The sequence below is a fragment of the Cyrtonyx montezumae genome, unplaced genomic scaffold (genome assembly GCF_038088225.1).
Source record: "Cyrtonyx montezumae isolate F1298 unplaced genomic scaffold, pur_monq_1.0 scaffold_7, whole genome shotgun sequence".
Taxonomy (NCBI): Eukaryota; Metazoa; Chordata; class Aves; order Galliformes; family Odontophoridae; genus Cyrtonyx; species Cyrtonyx montezumae.
Window position 1 is genome coordinate 33,793,000 of NW_027072078.1, and position 25,197 is coordinate 33,818,196.

Below are 25,197 nucleotides of genomic sequence, written 5' to 3' on the forward strand. Positions count from 1 at the left end.
ATACAAATGTATGCTCTTTTTCCCCCATTTCCCCCGAAAGTTAAAATAATAAAAAAAAAAGTGACTACTACTACAACTTGTGGGTGCCCTCCTTCACATTTGTAACACTCTGGAGGAGAAACTGCTGTTTCTCTCTGCCTGCAGCAGTTTGTGCAGGAGCTGCTGTTGCTCGTGAGCACTCAGGTGCCCCCTGCAGCACTGTGCCATGCAGGAGGGGCTGCAGGGTGGTCTTAACGGGCAGCATTGTGGAAATGGCAGCCCTGGTCAGATGCTGCAAGGGAGGTGCAACTGCTTTGATTCCTAACAGGAAAAACAGCGAGGAAAGCTCAGCTGTTACAAGCCAATAGTTCTTCAAAATTAAAACAAATGCAGAAACAACCAGCAAAGCACAGCAGAGAAACCTTGCAGAAATTTATTCGTGTGACCACACCACTGTGGGAAAGTGTTACACCTCCAAGGGCAGCAGTTACCTCCAAACACCCGACACAGCCGCGCTGTGGGGCTCCAGCCGTTCACAACCAACTCAGCGACGACGCTGCCCACTGCTTGACGTCTGTGGGGCAGTTGGGATACGCCTGCAAAGCATCCATGATTTGATTATTGTCCAAGAGCAGTTTCATTAGGAGGTACTCTCGCTGGGAGCGCACGGAAGGTCTCTCTATGGGTTTGACCAGCTCCAGCTGCAGTAAGTGTTCAAATGCCTAAAAGCAAACCAACAAACATCAGGAGAAGGAGCACGGCGTTGCTGTGGTTCACAACCAGAGCAGTACTGTTCAGACTGCAGTTGGTTGGAGGCAAATGCTGTCCCACCACGCTGACTCAAAACACCACTCAGATGTGGATCACGAGAAGCAGATCTCTGATGTTTGTGCTAAGACTCAGTTTTGGAAGCAACACTTCCAAACAGACACCCGCACGTGCACACAGATCCCTCCTCTGGGAGCACGAGCCACTTCTTGAACAGTCACTCCCATCAGCCACCACAGTGAAATAGGGCTCATCTGAAAACCACAGCCTGTGCCTCACTGCACAGCGGAGTGAGCACGCAGCAGACGGTGACCGGCAGAGGGCAGAGCAGCACCGGCAGCGCACGGCTGCTCCCCAGCGCGGGGCTCAGCAAAAACCACACGGAAGCACTTCGCAAAGAAAGCACGTACCTTCATCACAACCGGCTTTTCGAAGTTGTACAGGCAGTGTGCCTTCCTCTGTATGAACTTCTGAAACTCTGCAGAGTGAGAGGCAGGAAGAGTTACTCGGGGTGAAGCAGAGGATTTACTGCGTGTTAAGTCCATGCATTTCTCTCACCGTTGTAAACCATCTGGAAGTTAAAGGGCTCTCCTTCGTAAACATCATTTAAGTGTTTCATAGCTATGATCAGGCAGATTTCCAGGACAGACAAACCTAGAGGGAAAGACAAGAGCTCTAAGTGCCTTCCTTCAGCTTAGCAGAAATGCCAGCACTGCACGTGCTGTTTTTAATACTTTTTGTGTGCTGTAGGCTTCACATATTTGTGGTTTTTATCTTCATAACTGTGATGAAATGCCAGGATTGAGACACTAGATAAAAGCACAGCGTTAGTTCTGCACACACTTGATGCAGGAATATTAAAAGCAGACTGCTTCTGTCCAACCCCAGAAACTTAACTGCAACAGAAAATCAGCACTGCAGATGATGCCCACAGGACAAAGAACTCTGGGCAGCATCAAATGAACCCACACACACCACAGGAGAGCTTGAAGAGCTCACCTGGCACGCAGAGCTCAGTGCTTTTGGGCTCAGTACCCTCACCAGCTGTTTCCTTCTTTCTCCTGTTTGTACCAACTCCCAAGCCTCAGCGTGCTGTGTAACACATCTGCTGAGGTTCAGGAAGGGGAATCCCAGCACTCATGGGCAGGTCCCAGCAGCACCAGCTGCAGGGCTCCTTCCATTCATGCAGAGGCTGCCGCATGATGTATGGGCGTGGATTAGTGGGGAGCAGCCCCTGTGGGGAGAGGTAATCCCCACCAACCCATCCCCCTGGGGCGCAGAGCATTACACAGCACTGCCAACCATCAGAGCACCAGGGATAGAGCAATGCTGTCTGTACCATTAAGAAAGACACAGATGAGAAAGGCCTGAGCTTTACCATGCACCATGTTTGCTTTGGAGTCCATCCTGTACTGCTTGCTTGCCTCCTGAAGATCTGATGTAGTGATAAGAGGGTGATGAACAGTAACATTACTTACAGCAAGCATCTAAAAATAAAGCAGAAGGCATATTCCATTTAATTACTAATTACCAGACACACTTTCTGCTTAGAGATGGAATGCAGAACACATTTCCCCCGGAGTCACCTATGGAAGCATTCATGAATGAACCCAACGCACACGTATGCTCATAGCAAAAACCTTGTCAGCAGCTGGTAGCTACAGCTATGTTTTGCCAGGAAGGCTTTCCAGGCTCAAAACTTTAAGGCCTCTCCACCAGAGGACATAAACACTCATTAGCTTGTTTATATTAATTTCAATGGATTAGCATACTTCAGTGATTGCTGCAAGAAAATGCTTACAGCTATTCTAAGCAGGCTCCTGTACACAGAGCTACCTGTGTTGCTGCATCTGATGGCAGTTCATGGTTTATGCAATACAGGTTACCAACTGAGGGCACTAATGAGCAGTCCCACAGAGTCACAACTTGAAACGTTAACAGCCTTCAACTGCCTGACACAGAGAGTGAGCTGTGAACAAGCAGGAGTTAAAAAACACAGTTACGTGGCCTCCTTCACCACCACCCCTCCAAAGCTACAGATTATCCACGACCTCCACACAGCAGCAGGTACAAGCAGTGACCTGCACTTGCTCTTCAGTACTTCAACGTTCATCAAGAGAGAAAAACTGGCCTTCAGTGACTGCCTCCCACTTCCAGAGCAGGGACTCTGACCACTCTCCACTTTCACTATCAGAATCAGAGTTCCACAATCCACTTATCACTGAGGATGTAAAAACTCAGCGTTGGAAAAGGCCATGAACACATCAGAGAGCCCACCACAAAGCCAAAGGTGAAACCTGAACACCTGCACGCACTGACACATAAGCACACATGCTTAGTAGGTTTTTCACATGGCTAGAAGCATGTAGATATTAACTATGTTAATGTTACCTATCTGCCATAATGAACGTTTAACATTCATACAGACTGGGTTAAAAAGACACCGAAGGAAGAAGGAAAAACAGAGCCCCTAAGGAAGCCCAACCAGTGCTTTGGCTCAGAGAGTAATTCAAGAATAGTTAAGAAACAGATAATGACTGGGCAGAAACTCAGACAAAGCCTCGAAGCATCAGAGGAAGAACAAAGTGAAGACGATGATAAAGATGCAAGAATTCAGAGGGAGAATGTAATAAAAAAGGCACCAAAACTTGCTGACCCTTCAAGAAGACACAGATGAAGTAACGCAGCAGTTATGGTGACCAGTTTAGTAGAAAAGGAAAAATGAATCTTACAAAGGAAAACATTCAGCATTTCATTTACAGTTTTCCTTCACAATGGAAAGACTCAGCAAAAGTTGCCTTAAATAGCCAAAAACAGCCCCATTTTCATGAACATATAAACCCTCACGAAGTACTTCTCCTGTAAGTTAGAAGAACTCAGTCCATTAATAAAGCACAGAGTGATGAAGCATACAAGAAAGCAGCCCTGAGAGAAACCAGTTCATCACGACGACGTTTCAAGTGAAGCTCTGAGAGCTGCCTTGAGAACACCCATGATCTCACAGGTAATGGTAAATGAGGAAGATCCTGTACCCAGTACATACCAGCAGGAAATGCAGCGAACGCAGATCTTTGCTGTAGTTAAAAAGGCTCTGCAGTACATCTTGCACGGATCTGTCTTCTGACAGAAGCTATAAAAAAAGGGAATTGTCATCACCTCAGCACATTCCTTGTTAGCTAACCATCACACTGAGCTTCCTCCATGTGCAAATCAAACTTTTTGCTCTCCCGTGCAACACTTCTGTGTCCACACTTCAGCAATCAAAGACTGTCTATTGCAATTTGATTAAACATTGAAAGGAAATACCAACCCAAGGCTAAAAGCTTGACTGTTACAAGAAGACATCATTGCACAAGTTTTACTAAAGCCAAATAGAGTTTCAGATACCTGAATGTTGCTATTCCATTTCTGTGCAAAAATCTTGTCAGGAAATTCAGCAGGAAGAGAAAGCTGCTCCTTGAAGATCCTGATGTACTGCTTAAAAGCAAAGGAGTTCATCAGATATATCTGCCGGTGGGAGAACCTCGATTTCACTCTCTTCTCCAAGAGCTCCAGAATATCCTTGTAAAAATAATAATTATTATATTTAGTGCATTTTTTGCTACGGTAGAAATGAGAATTTAAAAACCCAGCCAAGCAAATTCTCAGACTTCAGGCATCCCTTTGCTACCTATTGTAACTGAGGTGCCTTAAGTGCCCAGGAATTAGCAATTCACCCAAATCACCAGGCTGCTACATCACACACGGTCATTAGTTGCTAGGATACATGGCAGATTTCTCCACAGATGATGCAAACATCTCAGCTCCTTAAGCCCGAGCTCGAGATGTTCCAGCCCCTCACGGCTCGGCTCGAGACAAGCTGTGTGCTCAGCAGGCACAGCAGCTCTCATCCTTTCGTCAGGCTGAAAAAGCCCAACTAAATAAAACATTCTAAGAGCCAATCTCTATCTTCCCAAGCTGTGACACAGAGCTGAGCACCTCTGCCATCAAGTTGGTGGCTGAAGATAATGCAGAAAATCTTATTCTTCTCGGAACTGATTGCAGTGGATCAGCATCACAAGCAAGCTACATTGTTTTCTCCACTTGCAGCAATGCAATTCTGCTCCCCCCACCTTCTACTGTGACAGAACCACCATGCTGTTTCTAACTATTTTTTCCTTTTTGCTTTTACTTGCAACAGAAACAGCTTTCAGAATACCAAAATCCCTCACCAGAAGGAATGGTAAGAGTCAATAGAGCACCAAGTGCAAAAACTTTTGGTTTAGAAGTCACACACAGGACAAGCAGTGAGAAACTAAGCAGCAATAGCTATCACAACCACAGCACAGCTCCTGAGCACTCTGAGTAGATTGAAAAGCAGAGCAATATTGGGTTCTAAACTACGAGTGATGGAGATACCCAACTCAGACAATGGAGCAAAAGAAAGGACGATTATTTAATAAATCAATCATTAACCATTCTATTAACTTGTACCAATTTGCTCAGTTAAATACCACCCAAGCCCAATCAACCTCAGATCCAGGCTTCAATGAAGGACTTAATGATTACTGCTCTTGCCATACCCTAGCCCTTCACAACCAAGTTTGCTAAGAAAAAAAAAAACCACATTATTTTAAGTATCAGCTTCCAGGGTTAGAAGCAACTACTTCACAGTATACACACATCATCTGTCCTTGTATCACAGTTGCAGGGGTTGGAAGGGACCTCCAGAGATCATCGAGTCCAACCCCCCTGCCAAAGCTGCCCCAGCCCATGTTGCACAGGTAGGCATCCAGGCTCCCCGCAACATCACTGTAAAAATCACAAGTTTAATAAGGATCTCAAATCCATGTTAAACATGCTACTGTTACAGTGAAGTACCCTACTGAATGGCTTCCTTTACAAAAAGCAAAATAAAATCCCTTTTGCACTGACTAAACACAAGCCTCTCCTTACCAAAAGGGGACCAAGAGTGAATGAAATCATAACGGAAAACAGACACATGGATCAACACAGCTCTTCCGTGGTAACATAGGACAACAGCTCATTGTGTCCTTAGAGATGTAAAGCTGCTCTCTGAACAGTAAAACTGAGGGCTTCCCACCTGAAAAGGTAGTAAAAGCAGAGACCAGCACAAACAAGGAGGTGTTACAAAAGAAGGAAAATGAGGGCTCACACATCTCCAAAGATCCAGGTTTGTAGGGAAGGAACTCCATGAAGGAGGGATCTCCAGCAAGAGATCCTTCCTCAGTGGCAGTCAGCCCTTACATAAGGACTAAGAGGGGTGCAGCCTGGCTCCACTCCTCTGTCACACAGGTGAATCTCCTCCACCTGTGCTCCCAGGGCTGACCAGATCTTTCCCTTACATGCTCCATCAGTGGTTCAGGCCGTGATTCAGCAGTTCCCATACACCACTTTTTTTTGTTGACTGTGTTTGCTGTCAGCACTTTTTTCAACGTTTCAATTCAAAAGCCAGAGCAATGGGTAATGGAAGAAAGCTCAGTAAAATAAGGAACGTGCCAGGAGTGGAGAAAACATTCCAGCTCAACTTCAAATGCAAGCTCTTACCTGTCTACACGTGAGTCCAATAACAGTGACCGGAGTCTGCGCTGACTGGGACACATCAAACAGGTTGTACAGCAGTGTCTGATTCTTGTGATGAACAAACAAGTCGAATTCATCCAGCACAAACAGGACTGGACAGCTGCTGCTTCTGTCTCCTGTGACAACAAGTTACAGAAAGAGCACCGTCACATCACTCTCACTCCCATTTCTTTACCTCTGTGTCACATCTCCTGTACTTCCTTTCAGCTGTTTCACTAAGTTCTCCTTTTATATTTATTCCTACATCACTAATAAGAAAGATGCACTGATCAACTGCTAAGTTTTATGCTATTTTGCCAAACACCCCTTCTGGGTGCAAGGGAGAAGTGGTTATGACTATTGTTTAGAAACACTATTTTTAATAGGTTCAGTCAGAACAAACGAATCCGTCCTTCAGAGCTGACCCTCGCATGTCTTTATGGCACCATTTCAGCTTCTGTTTGTTTAGTATTATGCATTTTTTACATTGCTTTGTAACCACAACATTCTTGGGCAAGATCTCCTTGCACAGCTTTTACAAGGCAACGAAGGAGCAGCTCCATGCTAGCTTTCCAGGCAGGCAACAAACAAACACACAGCTCCAGAACACGGCTCGTGGGGTTTACCTCTCCTTAAAGCTTCCAGAAGGAATGCCAGATTCTCTGCAAAACTGCCCTGTACAGAGGAGAAAAGTTTCACAGTAATTCTTCAACCTCACTGTCAGGATTACACAAGCTGAGGCACACATTCAAGCTCACTTCCTCCTAATACTGTGATAACAAAACCAGTCTGCATTTGCAAAGCGACGCTGTTACTTCACGTTGTGCACCAGAGCTCTCCCAGCAGAGCACACTGACAGTTCTATGCTGACACAAGTTCTCCAACCTGACAATCCCAAACAAACTGCCTCAGCCTTACATCAGTGATCAGAAGCATGTTTGGATTGAGCTCAGCTTACAAGTGGCAATTTCCTTCCTTGCACAGCCGTTGCATACCCAATTTTCTGCTTACACATATGCAACAACCATCCCCTAATGCATTCCACTGAAAAAAGGCTGCTGCTTTTTTTCATTTGCAACATTATGAGATCAAACATTCCCAATAGAAAGCAATGAACTGCCGTAACCATTCTTCATTTACATACTTTGTGACTCAGAAGTAGCAAGATAGAAATGAATTCTAATTGAAGACCACAAGCCCTACAGAAGAACACAGTAAAGCCAGTTCCTGTGTTCAGAGTTTACTCTTTGAAGGGGAGCTGCAGAACCTAAGAAAAGGTTTCTATGGACTGAATAAGGACATTCCTGCAAGTTAGTCTGTTTGGGATTAGATAGCTTTGAGTTTAAAGGATTCCACAATAAACTAAAGGGAAATACAGTTGGGATAATTAAACATACTGAAGCTTAGCTTTATCTGTAGTTTTTGCTTTTGGTAGTAGAGCTGTAGACCTTGAAAGGCTCTTGTAACTCTCTAATGAAAAAAACAGCTCCAAATGGCTGTGCTGAAACTAACTTTTGCTATCAACGCTCAAAGTCCTTTTGTTCTCAATAAGCTGCACTCTACAAAGCTAGTTTTCTAGGCAAGGATTTTAGAGGGAGGTAAGCAAAGACTAATGAAGTTGATACTTACAAAAACTTTATCCCCAACCACATTTTCCAGGTGCAACTGCCTGGTGATCTCCTTCAAGGCCACTTTATCACTGGTCTGCAAAAGCCCTGAGAGAAAACGACTTCTTGTGAAGAACTGGAGACTCTCCCTCCTTTCAAGCAGCCACACCTACAGCCACTAGAAATGTATCCAGAAGCTTCTCTCACTTTCAAGCCTCACAATACAGACAAGATGGTCATTTTCCATATGTAATAAAAAGTTACTTCAGCTCTCAGCTGAACTGACTTATCTTGTGAGAAACACAAGTTATCTACATGTAAATGCAAAGGAAGACATTGTGGAGCTAAGAGTCAAGCATATCCACATTCAAGGACAGATTGCAAGTGTCAAAACTAAAACGCTCCTGAAGTACACATCATACACAGCAACTGAGCACATCATATTTGAGGAGTGTGGTATTACTTGCCATTCAGGTGAACTTCCAAGAGGTTCTCTCTAACTTGTTTCATTTCTCTGAGGTCTTTCAAGACACGATTTAATAACTAGAAAAAAGACACAATTTCTTTATAACAAGATTAACAGTAAGAAGAAACTACAAATTGATAGCAAACAGCACGTGCAGGTTCATTAGGTGACAAAATTTTTTGAGTATTTTCAGAAGTACTAATGGGAAAACTTCACATTCTCTGTCATGACTGTATTCCTTGGTTTCTCAAGTTAATGCTCCATGAGCAGATGCCACTTCTGGATAACAAGAACAATAACCAACCAACAACTTTCAATGGAGCCTTCAAAATTCACCAAATGCAAGAAAATAAAAAAATACATTTTTTTTCTGCACAGGGAGAACATTTGTTGCTTAAATAATAAAATCATAAATTTAAGGGTAAGCTTTTATCTTTCAGTAAAAGCTAACCTATTTATCAAATTACATACTCATGCAAACATAAAAGTCTTCAGTGCTTACATAATATTAAAGCACATGACACTTTGGTTAGATGTGATCAATTCACATGCCTCAACTAAAGAGTTCCCTAAAGATGCAAAATCCACACTTGCTATAAGCAAAACATACAGTGTTCTCACATCCATAATATTCTATATCCTTGTAACAGATAACAATGTCATCTGACACATTTAAAATACACGACGACACCAAGTTGGAGGATGCGTCAAACTGCCGGAGGGTAGGGAGGCCCTTCAGAGGGATTTGGATAGGCTGAACAGCTGGGCTGAGCAAAATGGGATGAGGTTCAATAAGACCAAGTGCCGGGTCCTGCACTTTGGCCACAATAACCCCATGCAATGCTATAGGCTTGGGGCAGAATGGCTTGAAGAATGTAGAGAGGAAAAGGACCTGGGGGTGTTGGTTGATGCTCGGCTCAACATGAGCCGGCAGTGTGCACAGGTGGCTAAGAAGGCCAACAGCATCCTGGCCTGTATTAGAAATAGTGCAGCCAGCAGGAGCAGGGAGGTGATCATCCCCCTGTACTCAGCTCTGGTACGGCCGCACCTCGAGTACTGTGTTCAGTTTTGGGCCCCTCACTACAAGAAGGACATTGAGGCCCTGGAGCGTGTTCAGAGAAGGGCAACAAAACTGGTGAGGGGCCTGGAGCACAAGTCTTATGAGGAGCGGCTGAGGGAGCTGGGATTGTTTAGTCTGGAGAAGAGGAGGCTCAGAGGAGACCTTATTGCACTCTACCACTTCCTGAAGGGGGGTTGTGGTGAGGAGGGGGTAGGCCTCTTCTCCCTGATAACTAATGACAGGACGAGAGGGAATGGCCACAAGTTGCGCTGGGAAAGATTTAGATTAGACCTGAGGAAACATTTTTTCTCTGAAAGAGTGGTCAGGCACTGGAATGGCCTGCCTAGGGAGGTGGTTGAGGCACCGTCCCTAGCACTGTTCAAGAAGCGTTTAGATGAGGTGCTAAGGGATTTGATTTAGTAGTTGGGTAGGGATAGTGATAGGAGGATGGTTGGACTAGATGATCTTGTAGGTCCTTTCCGACCTTATGAACCTATGACGACGCATTACTGTTCTCTAAACATAGATGTAGAAGTGTAGAAGTCTACTCCTCAGTGCTTTCCTTCAGTTTTGGGACTACTCATTAATTTTTACAGATGCCTGACAGCGACAGCCACTGAACTTGCAAAGGACTTCTGAAACCAAACCTGGCTTTAATTGCAAAGATGACCACTTCCATGGCAAGCACCATGGCAGAAGTGTAACAGGAAAAACGCTGAAAGACACCATGAAACCTGGTTAAAGACATGCACAGATTCCAAAACCAGGCACACTTCTGCAAAGCACTGAGGATGGACAGGTACATGGTTTTGCCAGCTGCACGACACAGCTTGTTTTTTGGTTGCTGCTGAAGTCATTTCCATACAATCACCATAAACTCAGCATTTGAAATGTTTGTTGTTTTGAGTTGTTTTTTGGGTTTGTTTTTTTTTCTTTTTAGGAAAACAATTTCCCCATACAGAATTATTTTCCATATTTCTCCACTCAACAGAAATAGCTGACAATAAATCCTAGAATGCTTTCTTGCCATGTATAAACAACCAGAAATTCTCTCCTTAAAAGCAAGCACAGTGATGAGAAATTAGCTCCAAAAGCTCTCGTGACTTCAGTGAGGTCATCTACTTCATGCTTTATTTAACCTTGTGTAAACTTGACATGTGTGTCCGTACCGCAGTCTTTCCTGATCCACGGGGTCCAATAATGAGGGCAGAATTACTCTCTCCATGAACTGTAGTTTGCTTCAGCAGTTCCAGCAAATGCCTGCATTGCAAACAGCAACACATGAAGCTTCAGATCAGGCAACATTCACTGAAATTCTGGAAAATTCAGAGAATCTTTGGAATAGAAGACACAATGATGCATTTCAACTTCCTTTCAGCACCCATGGCATGCAAAATGTAAGAAAATAGAGCACAGAAGCTGAGTGATATTTTCCAATATTAATCACACAGAAGAGTATCAGTAATTCTCTAGCAACAAAGAATAAACTGAAAAAGAAAATCATTTCTTTCAAAAAAAAAATTAAGATCACTTTACATGACAGCGTACAAAGAAAGAAGATTGGCCAATATACTCAAGGAAGATCTTAACACAATGAAACTAATAATAATCTCCTGGAATGTTATTCATTTTGATTAAACTGATTATGGGCTGCATCTGCTCATTCAAAGCTTGTGGATGATAACAGCAGCACTGATCTTCACGTTCATATTCCATTATCAAAGAAACAAAGTACATTTCTAAATTTTCTTCAGAGAAACTAGTCACCTAGCATCACATACAAAGATCTCAGAAAAACAATATTTCCAAGTCACAAACATTTACAGATGTATGCACTTAATAAGCTTATCCTTTCATCAGAACATTCACATTGCACACATACTTGGAAAGGAGTTGTCACAGACTGGCTGCAGCAAGTGCATTCACTTTTGCCCACTGTTTGAGACCTAACTGCAGCAAAGATTTTACCTGATTATTTTTCTACTGTGGCTAAAGTAGGAATTAATTATGACTTCAGTCTGGTTACTCACTTGTACTGCTGATCAATCCCAAACAGCTTTCCGGCAGCATGATGGTTACACAATCTTTCACGTAACAGTTTGTGCACCTACAGATATAACACAAGACCGAGGAATAACACTTCAAACACCTGAATGTACCAATAATGTGATTACAGAAGCAGATCATAGCAAAACATTCATGCAGCTATTCTACATGTAAGCTTTAGTTGTCCTCTGTGATAGAGAAGTAAGAATAATGTTGCCATTAGCAGAATATTCAACAGAATAAGAGGAAACTACTTGGTAACAGCCATGGCCATCTTTTGCCCCTTCTGTTTCAATTTCTTCAGTCCCAAAGGGATGCTACACGTTACTAAAATTAGCTCACAAGTTCACCTAAATCATAATTCTAACTACCTGAATAACACAGGCCAGAAAACATTAGCCAGCAGACTTCAAAAGCAAAACAAAAAACAAAACCCACTTAGCTATCAACACACAAACAGCCAAACTTCAGCATCACAGCATGTTCCTTCTACCACGTGACCAGCAGCACACAAATTGGACAATCCTGGTTTTTAAGAGCTGACAGGACTCTATGAAACTACTTCTCCATCTCTCACACAAGTAGTTGAGAAATACCTGACTATTGCATCATTCTGTAATGCTTGGTTTTCCATTTGTGTCACAGCAAAGACTTCTGGAGATTAAGTTGCAAACTCTCAACGAAGCATTATTCCTTTAGAAATCACATTTCAGCATCATGGCTTGCAAGTGAACATTCACCTAACCCAGAAGTTACCTATATCATAATCACAAATATCTGTAGCACTGCTGTTCTGCTCTCTCAATCTGAGTTGGGTTACCTTACCCAACCAATCTGCTTTTTCCCTGCATTCTTCAGGTGCACCTCCAAGCTGAACCCTTCCTCGTTCCTATGAAATCTAAGACATGATGACAAAAGCCTGCTGTTTTCTCCCAGGTAAATCTAAACTGAGGAAGTACAGCATGCCAAACGTTTTGCATTTCTCTCACCTTAGGCAGTTGGCAAGTGAAAAATGGCCTCATTTTTCACAGAATCACAGAATCATAGGGGCTGGAAGGGACCTCTAGAGACCATTGAGTCCACCCCCCTGCCAAAGCAGTTCCCTACACCAGCTGGCACAGGTAGGTGTCCAGGTGGGTCTTGAATATCTCCAGAGAAGGAGATTCCACAACCCCCCTGGGCAGCCTGTGCCAGTGCTCCGTCACCCTCACCATAAAGAGGTCCTTGTGCACATTTGTGCAGAACCTCCTGTGCTGCAGTTTCTGGCCGTGTGTCTCCACACACTTCTGGAAAAAGGTTTGGCCTCGCCACTTTGTCCCCCACACCTCAGATATTTATATACCTGGATCAGGTCCCCTCTCAGTCTTCTTTTCTCAAGGCTAAAGACACCCGGTTCACTTAGCCTTTCTTCATAGGGAAGATCCTCCAGGCCCTTCACCATCTTTGTGGCTCTGCGCTGGACTCTTTCCAAGAGATCTCTCTTTTTTATACTGGGGAGCCCAGAACTGGACACAGTACTCCGGATGAGACCACATCAGGGCAGAGTAGAGGGGGAGGATCACCTCCCTTGACCTGCTGGCCACGCTCTTTTTAATGCAACCCCGGAATGCCATTGGCCCTCTTGGCCACAAGAGCACATTGATCATGGTCAACTTGTCATCCACCAGGACACCCAGGTCCCTCTCTGCAGAGCTCCTCTCCAGCAGCTCATCCCCCAGCCTGTACTGGTGCATGCAATTATTCCTCCCTAGGTACAGGACTCCACACTTGCTTTTGTTAAACCTCATCCAGTTTCTCACTACCCAGCTCTCCAGCCTGTCCAGGTCTCACTGAATGGCAGCACAGCCTTCAGGCATGTCAGCCAATCCTCCCAACTTTGTATCATCAGCAAACTGGTGAGGGTGGCCACGATCCCTTCATCAAGGACATTAATGAAGATGCTGAACAGGACTGGACCCAGCACAGACCCCTGGGGGACACTGCTGGTTACAGGTCTGCAACCACACTCCACACCGCCAACAACAACCCTCTGCACTCTGCCAGTCAGCCAGTTCTCAGCCCATTTCACTGCCTACTCATCTATCCCACACTTCCTCAGCTTTGTTACAAGGATGTCATGGGAGACAGTATTGAATGCCTTGCTGAAATCAAGGTAAATCAGCTACTTCATTTCTAGATCTACTCTCTTCCAACGAACGACCCCTGCGAGCAGTCAGCTCCCCACTCATAAGTGGAAAGGTTTCCGTGCTAGGAAGGGCTAGCCAGAAACCACAGAACTACATGGATAGCAGAGAACGGAAAGCTTTCACAGCTTAAAACGCTAATCAACACGTTACCAACCTGCGAGATGCACTCGGCGTCCGTTCCGCTGCTTTCCTTTAGCTTCCGTTTATTCATTGCAGGAGATTACATCTTTAAATAAGGAACACACCTTTAAATAACGAATTCACTCAGCCTACGTTACTCCTAACCCGCGCCTGAGATGCGTTTAATGCGGGACAATTACCCGCCTACAAACGGCGCGGCCCCAGCGCTTCCAGGAGGGCCGAGAGCCGCACCGCTGCTCCCCTCAGCGACCCCACATCCCTCAGCCTTCCTCTGGGACATCGCCCCGAGGAAGCTGCGCTGAAGGGCACCTAAAAAGCCCCCGACAAAAGGCGGCAGCCGGCCGGCCTCAGCCTTTCTCTCAACCCGCCGCTCCCTCACCTGAGGCGACGCCGCCGCCCTCACTCACTCACGCGCACGCGCGCTCACCCCTCCCGCTCTACTCCCAGCAGCCTTCGCGCCGCCCGCCTCACGTGACCGCCCGACCCCGCCTTTCCGGCCCGGCCCGGCCCACCCCTCCCACTTCCTTCCCCCCTCTGCTCCATCTCCTTCCGGGTGCGCGCGCACAGCCCTGTGGGAAGGCCCGGCCCTCCCTCCATCCTCACTCCCCCCCCCCCCCCCCCCCACTTCACCCCACCCCCCCGCGGCCTCCCGAGCTCCCCCGCGGCGCATGCGCAGTGGCTGCCTCCCATCTTCCTCCCCGGCAGCGCCGGAGCCCCCAGCAGCCGGAGCGGCGGCAGCTGACGATGAGGAGCGCGGGGGGGGCGGGGGGGGGCCGTTATTTATATCGTTAAAGGGACAGGCCTCCCATTTCTCCGCCGCGGGGGCTGGGGGGGGCCGCTGCACGGCCACCGACTTTCTTTTTCCCCCCCCTTTCCCCCCCCCCCCCCCTCCCCAACCCCCCCCAGACCGGAGGAACCCGGGGCTGAGTGAGACGTTGAGGCGACAGCGGAGAGTTTCTCCCCCTCCCCTCCCCCCCCCCCCCTTCTCCTCCTCCTCCTCCTCCTCCTTCTCCCCGCGGCCGTCAGCGGAGGGAGAAAGGGCCCCGCCGGGAGCACGGAGCAGCCGGGCGGCCCCCACCCCCCGCGCTCCCCTCCTCCCCCTTTATTGCCCTTTGTGTGCGTTCGCCGCCTGCGCCGCTCCGGGGCCGCTGAGGTGAGTGGCGGGGCCGCGGTGGGGCGGTTGTTTACCCCAGGGCCGGCCGCCTGTCACCTCGCGGCGCCGCCGGGCCCGGGGAGCGGGGAACACAGCGCTGCGGGGTTTGGCTGTGCCCCGGGGTGGGGGGGAGCGAAAGTTCGGGGGGTGGGGAAGGGCTATAAGGGTGGGAAGTGTTGGGGTCGCGGGGAGGTTCGGTGATCAGAGCGGCTTGGAGAGAGCCCTTGTTTTTTTGTTGTTTTTTTTTTGGGGGGGGGGGTTGGAGCTGTGTGTGGGTTTGGTGCCGGGTTTTGGCTTGGTCCAGCGGTAGGCCCAGCTCGTACAAAGACTTGTTTGCCCGCTGAACTTGGAGAGCTGGGCTGTGGGAGCACGCAGGCGGTCCCCAGGTCGGGAGGTCCGTCGGAGCTCGGGGGTTCGGGTGTTCGGCGGCAGCGTTCGGTCCGGAGTTGGTTCAGCATTGAGATCTGCGTGCCGTAGAAGGCCGGACCTCCGTCAGCAGCCGGAGCGGCGGTGCTCAACGGGGCTCGGTGCCGTCTGCAGGCTCAACCAACGGCTTCCTGCTAATTAAAGGAAAGCTACGTGTCAAAACGCCTAGAATGCATAAGGTGTAAGAGGGACAAGCTGCTTACTGAAGTGAGTTGAAGCAAGCCTTGGCACGAGCCGTCCAGAGGTTAAAAAGAATCCAGAAGTCAGAGCTGAGGTACTGATACATAGCTGAAATAAGAGCCCCCTCTCTTAAGTGGGATGTTTGCTGTTATCTGCTTGTTTCTGGAGCTTAATTACGCTCTTTGTAATCTTAAAAAGGCAGCTGGAGTGCTGCGTGTTGTGCACCGTGGCGTGAGCTGTGCCACGAAGTAGGCCGTGAGGATGTGTTTCATTGGGGCATGGCAGCTAAATGGAGGTCAGCGTCGGGCGTGTGTCGCCTCTGCCTCGTGCTGGAAGAGTACCCACAAGAAAGGGCTTGCCTGTGGGTGCTTCGGGATCTCCAGTTTCTAATTTGAAGCGTCGGTTTTGTGACCAAGCTGGAAAGGATTTGAGGAAGGAGTAATTAGGTTGGGTGAAAAGAATGGGAGAAATGTGCTTTTGGTCCGATAACTTAAAAAGGTCATGAAGAAGACCTGAAGGTAACAGCAGTTAACTCTTGTTCTTGCTGATAGTTTGCCTTAAGTCTTCTGCTAGCTTGTGGAAATGAGATACTTTGGGTTTTAAAACTTTGACAAAGCGGTCATCGTCTTCAAAGCTCACGAGAATCACCTTCAGACCCAGCTGATGCATGTATAAAAGCTCATTCTTTAAATATATTCTTCTTTTAGTTAGCTTACTGTCTGCAAGGGTTGGACAGCAGAAGGCTGTCCAGGAATAGAGGACTCTGTTTCCTTTTCTTCATGACAGTGCTCCGTTTCTCAGCCTGAGATACCGCTGATGTACTCTCATTTCCATGTGGAAGCCTGAGGTAGCTTCAGGATTATGCTCCCTGTATTTGTGGAGCCACAGATCTGCCTGCAGCTTCCATGTCCTGCAACTCAAGAGATGTATTATTTATTACATAGGTTAACACTTTTATATCTGTGTTTAGACGTTGAAGAAGAACAGGATTTTATTTAATTTGATTGCTCAGTAAGACACCCAAACAGAGTTCTGAAACTGAGTAGAACAACCCGTAGTGTTCTCGGATTGTAAATCCCAGAGATGGAATTGCTGGCAGAACTTCATTTCCATAGGCCTCTGGTTTCTGCAGCCATGTCTGTGCTGAATGGACAGCCGCTGGTTGGGGGATTAGATAGGAACGGTCCCAAGGAACCATTTGTGGGACTGGGGCTCTGAACTGGAGCGTGCTTGTGTTGTGCCAGAGGTAATTCCTGTGTTTCTATAGCAGTGCCTCATACCAAGGGGTCTAAGTCTGATCTGGGGTGTCTGGCTGCTTGTCACAGTGACCTCTTAGGAACTGGAAGAACTGAATCTATCAGCTCATTTTACTGCAGGCTGCAATTTATCAACAGCTATAACTGAGAAGCAGTGTAGTTTTTTGCTTTTTTAAGCTCTTTATGCTGCTATTATGAAAAGGAATTTATACAGATTTGTTGTTTCCAGGAGAACTGTGTGCATGTATTTCAATTATGTTATCTTCTGAGCAGAAAGTGATTTTTTTTAGAAAACATATTTCATGTTAGTGACTGCCCTGGATTGAAGTCTGAGAGATTGTTTTGAACTAACAGGGAACCTATGGCACCAAAACGTAGGCTATGCTAGTTGTAGGGGTTCTGCTCAGGCCGGGCTTGTATCTGTCCTCATGCAGTAAGACTTCCCTTGAAGTCTGCTTTCGTGCTGCTCATTGTAGTTGAATGTATTTGTTTGTGTTTAGTAAGTGGATGTTGGAAGAGAAGGTTGCTTTATGATGGAGGGCTTTCAGTAATTTAACTTTTTTCTGCTTATAGTCCCTTCATTCTTTGGATGTGGACGTATCGGTCCTTCCACTCCTTTTAAAAAGCACTGAAGATGTTGGCATAAGCAATGCTCTTCAAAAACAGGATACCTTGTTTTACATTAGGGTTTATTCAACTCAATTTGTCACGAGGTTATTTTTTCCCCTACTATTATTCATGGCAATTGTTTGTATGTGGAAGGTCTGCACCTTGACTGCAGTCCATAACTACAGCATCCATTTCTGAAGCATCCACGAGCCTCCAACATGGATGGATGCTCCTTCTGGGAGGGGGCATGCAGTGTGGGTGGCCCCTCGTGCCCATCTGCAGCCCCGCTGCTCCCTGCCTCTTCCCAGGCCTTGAGAGTCCCCATGGCAGCAGCTTGCAAGAGGATCTCAACTCTGGGTCATTCAGGACATGAATTTTGAAAGTGGCTAAGCTTGCTTTTCAAAAGCACTGTTAAATCTTTTGGAAAGCAAGGAGTTCTGCTGCTGTGTTTGTGTTTGTTGTGTTGGTTTGGGGCTTGGTTGGTTAGGTTTAAGGACCTTATGTTGCTTTCTTTTTTATCCCAGTGAAAGTGAATATCAAAGTTACCATCCATCTCAGTAACAAAAAGATATGGGATACATATTTGCATGAGCCAATAAACAACCTCTTAGGTGGCATGATACTTCTCAGTTAGTTTCAGGTAGGCCTGCACAAGAACCAAAGTCTGGATGTGAAATAAAATTTTGGAAAATCATTGGCAATGTGTAAAATATTAAAGCCTCCTGAAAGCTATGGAAGCAGAGTTAAATCAGGCGGGATGCTTACGAAGAGCAGCAGTTCAGAAGCTAAGCAGTGCTTACTACTTCCTGATCTCTGAATTCAGAGATTGTTATGACTGTGATACCTATTTTAGAGAGGTTGTCTAGAAAGGAGTTCAGGCTCCATGGGATTGTAAGATCAGTTTAGAATCTGTCAGAACGATACCAAATACGAAGCTCTAGATTGTGAGTATGTGTGGTTATATGTCCTGCTACATACATGAGCATATGCACGTACACAAACACATATATACATGCAAGAATATATATGGGGTGCAAAAGTAGATGTTTTAAAGCAGTGCTCAAAATTAAAGCAGTTGCGTGGCTCTGCAGATTTGTCTTTGGAGCTGTACCACTGAGTTGTTGTTTTGATCCGGCACATGGCAGCAGGAATCAGTCATTACCATGAGATGGCTATTCATAGACCTTTGTGAGACGACTTGATCAGCTCAGTTTGTCTGCAGCTTGACAGATGTTCCCATCGCAGAGTTGTCCCTTACCTCCTGCCCTTCCCGTGGGAATGACCATGGAACAAACAGTGGCATTGGGTGCTTTGCTCTTCTCCAGATGTTGGTTCCCTGTGCAGGAGCTGAGGAGCATTGCAGGGTGATATGGGGTGCTGGGGGTACACAGTGTTATCATTATTTATTTATCCAAAGCCCTCTGTTTTGAGGGATGGAAGTTTTCTTTAAAAACAAACGTTAAAAGGACTGGAAAATTGTTGGGGTCTCCTATAACTTCCTTTATTAAAGAAGGAATAAAGGATTTTGCTCATCCATTACATTTATCAATGTGCTTTTTTCATTCATCTTTTATTTTTCATCTTCAAGAAATATTTCATAATGAAGCAAGCAGCATTTTAAAAAGTCTTATTTCCTCATGTTGTCTAGTAGCTAGGACCCACAGAACCAATATGTTAATTACATAATTCCCATATATGGTGAAGGTAAAGTCCAGGATTCAAGTGTATATATTCCCTTAATTTGAGATTAGTCTATGTTTTCAGTGATGTTAAATCCAAATTTATTTTGTTACTTACTGAAGGAAGAGTAATCTCAAATGTAAATAGCATCTTAAATATTGGGCCCTTGGTTTGCCCAATCAGTAGCATGGCCACGCTAAGAAATATCCTCAAGTGAGGGAACCAGAGCAGTTGTCAATTGTTTGCACAACAAATCCTGTTGGATCAAATGGTGAAATTCTCAACGTTGAGATAACAAGAGGCTTGCAAAAGTGTTGCCTTGTACCATGCTACCAAAGGGAGCAAATGCAGCCTGACATAGGAGAAAAGTAAAAATCAGACAAGGAGAAGGGAAACCTATGTAATACAAAGTTTGATTTTTCCATTCGGACTGCATGGCGTTTCAAAGTCCTTACAAGTAGATTTCATTTTTGGGCTTTTATTTTCAAGCTCTGGTGGATCTTTTGCCTTCACGTTATCTAGGATTGTCTGTTAAAGCCTATTAAGCTATGTGTAATTGTGTAATAAACATTTTTTTTGTCTTCAAGCTTTTATCCATACACCTAATCTATGTTTTTGTACATGTTTATACATACATACACAGGCACATGCATGCAAATATATGTATTTATATATACACGTTCTCACAGAAGTGCGATTAGCCCACTAAAACAAGCATCATTTTGCTTTCTTACAGCAGGACTCAGCTGGCACTGGTTTATATTTTGCCTGTGCACCCAAACTACTTTTAAGTTGTGGGGGAGGGGACTGTTCTCCTTGACTTTCAAGACTTTGATGCAATGAACACTGATGTGTTTATTTACTTATTTATATATATATATATACACACATGCTGTTGGCTTGAGGTAAATGTTAATTGTATGTAGAAGAGAACCACATACATGTTGTTTTTTTCTGGATCATTGTCCAATCTTTTGATGAGGAGAAGGGTTTTATTAAAAATCTGGATTTTTACAGTAGAATTTTCTTTTTCTCAGGTTACAGGGCAGAAGGAGATATGTTGTGCCCTGGTAAGCTCTATGAGGAAGAAGCTTAGCTGAGGCAGGTTATAAGAAGGACAGGGTGCAAGAGGTGGACCTATTGGCACAGACATGGTGCAATACATTTTAGCTAGGTCATTCTCTAGCATGGCTACTTGGAGTGGAAAATTGTAACATCTCCTGGTAGTTGAATTGTTTGTTTGTTTTTAATTCACTTTGAAGCATTAAAGCTTTTGAAAAATGCTGTTCCATGTTGCAGCCATTCGTTTTGGGCTCTTCTGCCTTTTCATATTTATTTTTTTCCAACCATGATTTTTAAGGGTAACCCCGTTTGAAGACTTGAGTCCATTTCCCTAGCAGACTCCCACTCATACTATCTTAGGTAAGATTTGTTTGTTTGGTTTTTCTTGTTTCAAAACGTTTTTCCTCCTTTGCCATTTTGTCACACAGGAGTCCTCGCTGAAGGATTTCTTGGCCAGTTTAGAAGCTGTAATCTAGTTAAAAGGTTTGTTTATGCTTCCCATTGCTGTGCTGCTGCTGGTACTGGAGCACGGGCCGCAGCCAGGCAGCTCACTGTTTACAACATCCTAACTTCAATTAAAGCTGCAGCCTTTACAAAATAGCAGTATGGTTATGGCAGCTGCAAATAATTGCCAGAAACGATGGGAGCAGACTGGTAGCTGAAGGTTTCTCTTTCTTGGTATGTTCTTCTGAACTTTTAAACTTGTTATTCTTTTCACATTTGGAGCTTTGCATATGTTTTCAGGATCAGAAATGCTTGGTACATAGGGAAAAAAACTGCCTATGAGAGACTGGAGTCTATAGGTGTGACTGGATCTTTTCAAGGCAAAACAGTAATTGATTTCAGTGGAATTTTGTCCTAAATAAGCTGTGTGAGATACGTTCCTCTCTGTTGAAGCAGGTATCAAAATACTTCTGCCATGCAGCATAGGCTACTGTCTGAATTCGAAGCCCCGCTGTCTTTTCTCTACTGAGATAATGTAAATGTTTCAGGCTGTGAAGCTTCATCTTCTCAGGATAGCAGCAATGGGCTATATTTAATGGAAAACAACTCAGGGGTTTGATTTCTGCTTTTTTGATTTGTGAACTAATAGCATAGATTTCACTTAATCCTTGGAACTTCAGGCTGATGTTTGTGTTTAGGGATTATGTGTTTAAAAATACGTGGATTGTTGGAGCCTTTTAAAACCCGGATGGCTTTCCTTGAAGCCTGCCTTGGTGGCGTTCAGCAGTGAGTGTGTCTGTGAGCCATCTGAACCCAAGCAGCCTGCCATATCTGGCCTGCAGGCTATTGGTTCCTCACCTACGTTTTAAAATTAGTAAAATCATTTGCAGCGTGATTCATTTCTAAAAATTACTTGTCCATCTGTGCCGAGCGTACTATCTGTAAAGTTGCAGTGCTCGCTGTGTGGTTTTGGATGTGGATGTTTTCTTCTGAAAGCTGGATTATTGCTCGTAACATCTTTTTTGGGGCTGTTGCACTGTTTGTGCTCTGACCGCGTTACTATGCTTTGATAATACCCCAAATTATATATAATAGCCCCCCTCCAACTCTGTTTTAATTTTTGATTTGCCAGTATAATCCTTCATTTCATATTACTCCTGATATTTTTTTACTAAAGTCCTGTATGTTAAATAATTGCATCAAGCTAAAAACATAAATGTTCAGTTTTGTTTGCACTCGTGTCAGTGCTCAGATATGACATGACAGCAACTTCAGTAGGTTTGGGATCGAGCCCTGAATGTGAGTTTGTCATGAGTTGTAACTTCCCTGGAGGAACTGGGGGAATGAAGACTTCTAACCATGTAGTGGCCGCCTGTGCCGGTTGTCAGGAAACTTCTCAATCAACTGAGATGAGGATTTCGAGTGGATCACCTTTTGGTATTCAGCTTTCTTCCTGTGCTTGTGGCTTTTGCTGGTCTTTTTCCCATGCTCCTTTTATTTACGCATTTATATTTAAAATACACTTCACGATTATGGCTCACTCTTGACCATTTGTTTTGCAACACAGAGGTCATTGTCTGATGTAAGAGTTCTGCTAAGAATCTGCAGCCACGCAGTGAAGTTGGAATTGATGAACGTATCTCTGAATAATAATTGAAAAATAAACAGCAAATTAAAATCACCTTTAGTTATTATTATTATTTTAAGTAAAAGGAACTTGAAATTACTTTGATCTGATGAATGTATTTCTGTGTGTAGGACCTATGTAACATTTTTTCCATGATAGTTATCAGAGCAATAATTTACATCAGAAAATGATCGCATAAATCTACCATTTTTTTTCTTACCTGAAAGCAGTTTATCTGTTTTCTCTGAATGGTGTACTACATGTAAAAAGAAGTTTAACTGTGGTTTTTGATTTTGTTCATTTCTGCCTTTGCCAGAGCAGCCTGGAACCCATTTATCCTGTGGTGCAGTTGTTGGAAACTTAACAAATTTTAACAACACAGTGTGAAAAGCATTAATATTAAGCTTTTGCTAATTATTGCAAGTAATTATAGAACTAGCAGCTATATATCTAGAACTCTTCTGAGCTTCTATGATGGAAAAATGAAACAGTACTTTTTAGTTTCTATTTTTGTAGAAGTAATCCAAATTCCTATATAGAATAACAATTTTTTTCATGTAATGCTGATGATTATGAAATGTTCCATTGCTAACCACTGGTGAACCTTCAAATGGAGGTATCTTAAAGCATCTCCAGTTATTGATGTCTTGGAAAAAAAGCTCTTTAATGTTATCCAGGCTTCTATTTAATGTTCTGATGTAAGGTCTGAAAAGGGGCCTGTTGGTATGTATGCTGGAGGTCTCCACAGGCAGGTGGTATTTTAGGATTAGGTTATACAGACCCTTCCATCAAAAAATTGGCAAATAATTACTACTTTTTTTTTAATCTGCTAATCCTGTCGAGTACAGTCCACAGTTATGCTGTCCCTAAACTGCACAGACCTTCCTGCAGCTCATTTCACTTGCACACTGCATTCCTCCTGTACTGGAGTCCCCAAGCACTTACTGGCTGTTAGTTGCCGTATGACATGGTGTTTGACACTCCGTGTGTCAGCACTGTGTTTGGAGTGCCACAAATAAGCTTTGGCAAGTAGAAATATGTTGCTTTTTACACAAAGAGCCAGCAGCAAAGCTGTTTTCACCAGAGGAGTCTGCTTCTTTGAGCAGCAAGGTTCTGCACTTGGATGAGTCCCTTCTGTCCAAGGATGAAGCCCTGGCTTGTATTTTTGTGTAGCATCAACCAGACAGTGCTGCTAAGATGCAGTCTTTACTTAAGAAAGTCATAAGATGGGTTGGTTGCAAAAGTAAAATAAGAATACATGTGTTAGCATGCTTAAATAAATAAGTGCATAATGTTTTTACTAGACTTGGTACATCCAGCTCATCAGATAGATGTGGGCAGCAGGCCTCATTGTTTTCAGATGGTAACTACTCTCAGTAGAAGTGCTCCAATGTCATGACTTTGGCCCAGATGTTTAGGCTTCCACAAGGGAAGGAAGTCTCTAGGCAACTGAAGGTATGGTTTGAGGTCGGCTTTGTCCTTGTCCTGCTTCAGTCCCACCTCGAGGCTGAGCATTCTGCATCTCTGAACTGTGCGCTTCCCCAGATGAGCAGCTCTCCCTCACAAAGCCCTATGTGTTTAAGTTTTCATGAGGAAAAGCATCTCTCCATTGTTTTGTGAGCGGAGTGACTGAAATGCTCAGCATACCTTCCCTGGCTCTCCGTTAGTTTGTTTACTTTGACTCTATTCGTTCCCATTCGTCTCTTACACAGACAGTTCTAATCCACTACTGTACATGCCAGTTGCCTTTGTTAGTTCTTTCTGATCACCCCCATGTTTTTATGCATCCTTTCGACATGAGATGGCCAGAAGTAAGCACAGTATTCCTAGCAAGGGAAACGGCTGATTTATATGGATTATTATAATTCAACATCACGCAAGCAAAATCAAAAAATAGTTTGACTACCTAATGATTCAGAAATGCAGAAGTGTTGCCAACAGTTTTAGCATTTCTTAGCTTAGCACTTGAGCAAATGCGTTCTGGTAGAGAATTTAACTTATTTTTCAACTCTTGTCTTCTGAGTTTTAAGACTCTGAATTTATTTCACAGAAACAGGAGTGCCTTACAATTAACAGAAATATGAAAACTACTTTTAAAAATTGTTGTCACCTTCCATTTCAGATAAATGTTTCTAAACATGTACTCAGGGACGGAGTCTTCTATCAGTTACAGGCAAAGGTTTTTTATTGAGTAGGAGTTTAAGATGTACAGCATCTCCTGGTTGAGATAATGGTCTGAAGTATGGCTCCTGCCATAGGAAATAAGTCTGATATTTCTCAGTGAGGAAATGAGCATCTCTTGAATAACATCGGTTTCTGTGTGTTATGAGCGCTTGAGTATTTCACAGAAATGAGACTAAACATTTTTGAGGAGCCTGAGCAGAAGGAGGAACCAGATGTGTTGATTTTGTAAGCTTTAAACAATCTGCATTTAAGGAGTTATTTTCTGATCCCTTTGATTTCAGTGGCTGAGTGCTTTGTGTGCCTCTTCTGGACGGTGTCTTTCTGTGGACTTGTCAATCCTACTGGAGCCTTGGTGTTACTGTAATGTAGAATAATAGTAATAATGAGGGACTTCTGTGAAGATGATTTTGGACTTAATACAGTGGGATGGTTTTAAATAGTTCGACAAAGAATGAGAAAAGAGAAGTGGTAATTTAGGGGAACAGTAGAAGAGATTTCTAATGAGAGAAACTTGATTTCTAAATCTAATTTCTATTGGGCAGCTTAAATTCCAATTGCTGATGCTGTTCTGAGTTAGCTTCTTAGTGTTTGTGTTGGCTGGAAGGCAGTGTCTTTGAACATACAAGAACTTAATTTTTTTCATCTTTTATTTTCCTGTTAAAGACTTAAAAAAAAAACAAAAAACCAACACCAACAAAACTTTCCTAAAATACTTACATTTGTTTTTCTCTAAACTACAACAGCTGCACAACTTCCTTATA

At 44.2% G+C, this 25,197-nt stretch overlaps 2 protein-coding genes across 8 annotated transcripts in view; one reads left to right on the forward strand and one right to left on the reverse strand.

The window, feature by feature from the left end:
* Nucleotides 1–445: 445 nt before the first annotated feature.
* Nucleotides 446–14,234, reverse strand: ORC4 (origin recognition complex subunit 4). Its single transcript, XM_065751363.1, has 14 exons — nt 14,195–14,234; nt 13,829–13,900; nt 11,473–11,549; nt 10,612–10,702; nt 8,384–8,459; nt 7,939–8,024; nt 6,936–6,984; nt 6,295–6,446; nt 4,135–4,308; nt 3,791–3,877; nt 2,126–2,234; nt 1,306–1,401; nt 1,158–1,225; nt 446–701 (listed from the first exon to the last, which is right to left on the reverse strand). The coding sequence occupies exons 2-14, from the start codon at nt 13,883–13,885 to the stop codon at nt 513–515; spliced, it is 1,311 nt and encodes a 436-aa protein (XP_065607435.1). The 5' UTR covers nt 13,886–13,900; nt 14,195–14,234; the 3' UTR covers nt 446–512.
* Nucleotides 14,235–14,811: 577 nt separating this feature from the next.
* Nucleotides 14,812–25,197, forward strand: part of MBD5 (methyl-CpG binding domain protein 5) — a 322,289-nt gene continuing 311,903 nt past the window's right edge. For 6 of the 7 annotated variants that reach the window (XR_010623110.1, XM_065751353.1, XM_065751357.1 and 3 more), the window contains exon 1: nt 14,812–14,968. The gene's annotated coding sequence lies outside the window, so the exon portion shown is untranslated. Of the gene's footprint in view, nt 14,969–15,480; nt 15,669–25,197 lie in introns of those variants that run through there. The other variant, XM_065751354.1, reaches the window with a different exon arrangement.